The 2,008-nt window shown below is 58.9% G+C and overlaps 1 protein-coding gene across 1 annotated transcript; it reads right to left on the bottom strand.

Annotated features, from left to right (window-relative positions):
* Nucleotides 1–511: 511 nt before the first annotated feature.
* Neurog3 (neurogenin 3) lies at nucleotides 512–1,156 on the bottom strand. The gene has a single exon (XM_021204304.1). The coding sequence runs from the start codon at nucleotides 1,154–1,156 to the stop codon at nucleotides 512–514; it is 645 nt and encodes a 214-aa protein (XP_021059963.1).
* Nucleotides 1,157–2,008: the final 852 nt, after the last annotated feature.

Below are 2,008 nucleotides of genomic sequence, written 5' to 3'. Positions count from 1 at the left end.
GTAACTCGAAAAGTGCAGAAGAAGGCAGATCACCTTCGTGGACTAAAGCAGAATGGAGAAGCTCAGAAACCCTGGATATAGCGGACAGTAAAGAGGATGAGCATCCTCTATGGGCCAAGAGCTGGACAGAGGAGCCAGTGAGGTAAGACGTACCCTGGAATAAGTGATGGATGGTCGGAGGACGGCAGATTTGAATGAGGGCGGACTCACCAGGAAGTATGGGAGTCTCCGCTTAGGTAGTGCTACCATTCTCAAATGCTTGGAGCTAGAGTTCGAGGTGGCCGCACGGAGGAGGGTTAAGAGAAGAACAGCTCCAAGGTCTGCTGTGCATGCGCAGCAGCAAGGGTACAGGTGAGAAAGCCTAGTTAAACCCAGTGAGAGGGCCAGGGATCCAACTAGTGAAAGCCAGAAGGGGCGAGATGCTTGAGGGCCTCCACTACCTCCCACTCCAGATGGCTCTGGCCCCCTCCCTTTCCACTAGCACCCACCACCCAGAGCCAGACAGGTCTCTTCACAAAAAGTCTGAGAACACCAGAGCTCCTGGGAGCAGACAGGATGGGGAGCTGGGCATCTGCAGGCCAGGGAATTCCTCCAATGAGGCTGTGGGGCTCAGGTTACCGGCTTGGGAGACTGGGGAGTAGATAGAACCCCAGTCCCCGTTGGAGCCACCTCCTGGGCTACCCAGCTCCCCACAGGGCACAGGGGGCTCCGGGCCGTAGAAGCTGTGGTCCGCTATGCGCAGCGTCTGAGTCAGTGCCCAGATGTAGTTGTGGGCGAAGCGCAGGGTCTCGATCTTTGTAAGTTTGGCGTCATCCGGGAAGGTGGGCAGGACACCACGCAGCGCATCCAGCGCCGAGTTAAGGTTGTGCATGCGATTGCGCTCCCGGTCATTGGCCTTCTTGCGCCGGCTCCGTCGCTGTTTGCTCAGTGCCAACTCGCTCTTGGGCCTGTTGCGCCCTGAGCGCCGGGCGCGGAGCTTCCTCGAGGTCCCTCGGCAGTCACCCGCTTCTGCTTCGGAGCAGTCCCTCGGTATGAGAGTGGGGCTAGGTGGGGTGGAATTAGAACTGAGCACTTCGTGGTCCGAGGCTCCGGGAAAAGGTTGTTGTGTCTCTCGGGGCACTTGGATGGTGAGCGCATCCAAGGGATGAGGCGCCATCCTGCGGTTGGGAAAAAATGGAAGGGATGTGTGTGACAGCCTCTGACTTCGAGGTCACTCCACGCGGGACCAGAGTATCCCCCCCCCACACACACACACCGCGCACCCCTCATCCACCCTTTGGAGTTTCCGAATTGTTACCTAGTTCTCCGGGCTCAAAAGAATAAGAGAACAGCAGGTCGGTCAGTGTCAAGCAGCAGTGGATAGCTGAGCCTCTCTGCTCCCTCTGAAGTTCTGTTGAGCTGCAGGCGCCCTCGCCTGGAGTAAATTGCGTCTAGAAGCCTTAGAGAAACTCCGAGGAGGTCCTTGGCCACTGCTGCAGTGGTGAGACCCAGAGGGATTTCTGAGGTGCAAATCGTGTGTCCTCTGGCACGCTTTTATCTGCTCTGCCCGGGCCAGGAGCGTGCCTGCCGGGCTGCTGCCTGCGCCACGGGCCAATCAGCAGCGGGGGCCCAGGGGCTGCGCCACGCGAGCCCGCTCCTCCCCCAACCCCCACCCGCGGAGCACAGCTGGATTCCGGACAAAGGGCAGGGGTCGGGGGAGGGGAGCAGCACTCTGTTTGTTCCCCCACTCCTCGCCTCCCCCATCGCGGGCTCGGTCCCAGCAACTCTCGGTTCCTCAAAGAGCCTCACCCAGCCAGAAGAGTCCCGTCTGGCTCCGGGCTGGCCGCCGGGGAGAACCTTGCTTTTTCCTCTTTCTTTTTGGCATGTGTCCAGACCCTTTCTTGGTAGCATGAAGAAGGTTTGGGGGTGCCTATAAGGCCTCTTGTCTTTTGAGTATTACACATGGGGACTTTTGGCTCAGAGAGGGAAGCGGCTTGTCTAAATCAACCAGCGATCAAGGAGTCTGAGC

The sequence above is a fragment of the Mus pahari genome, chromosome 9 (genome assembly GCF_900095145.1).
Source record: "Mus pahari chromosome 9, PAHARI_EIJ_v1.1, whole genome shotgun sequence".
In the NCBI taxonomy this organism is placed as follows: domain Eukaryota; kingdom Metazoa; phylum Chordata; class Mammalia; order Rodentia; family Muridae; genus Mus; species Mus pahari.
Note: the sequence above shows the minus strand (reverse complement) of the source record. Positions and strands in the feature narration are given on the sequence as shown.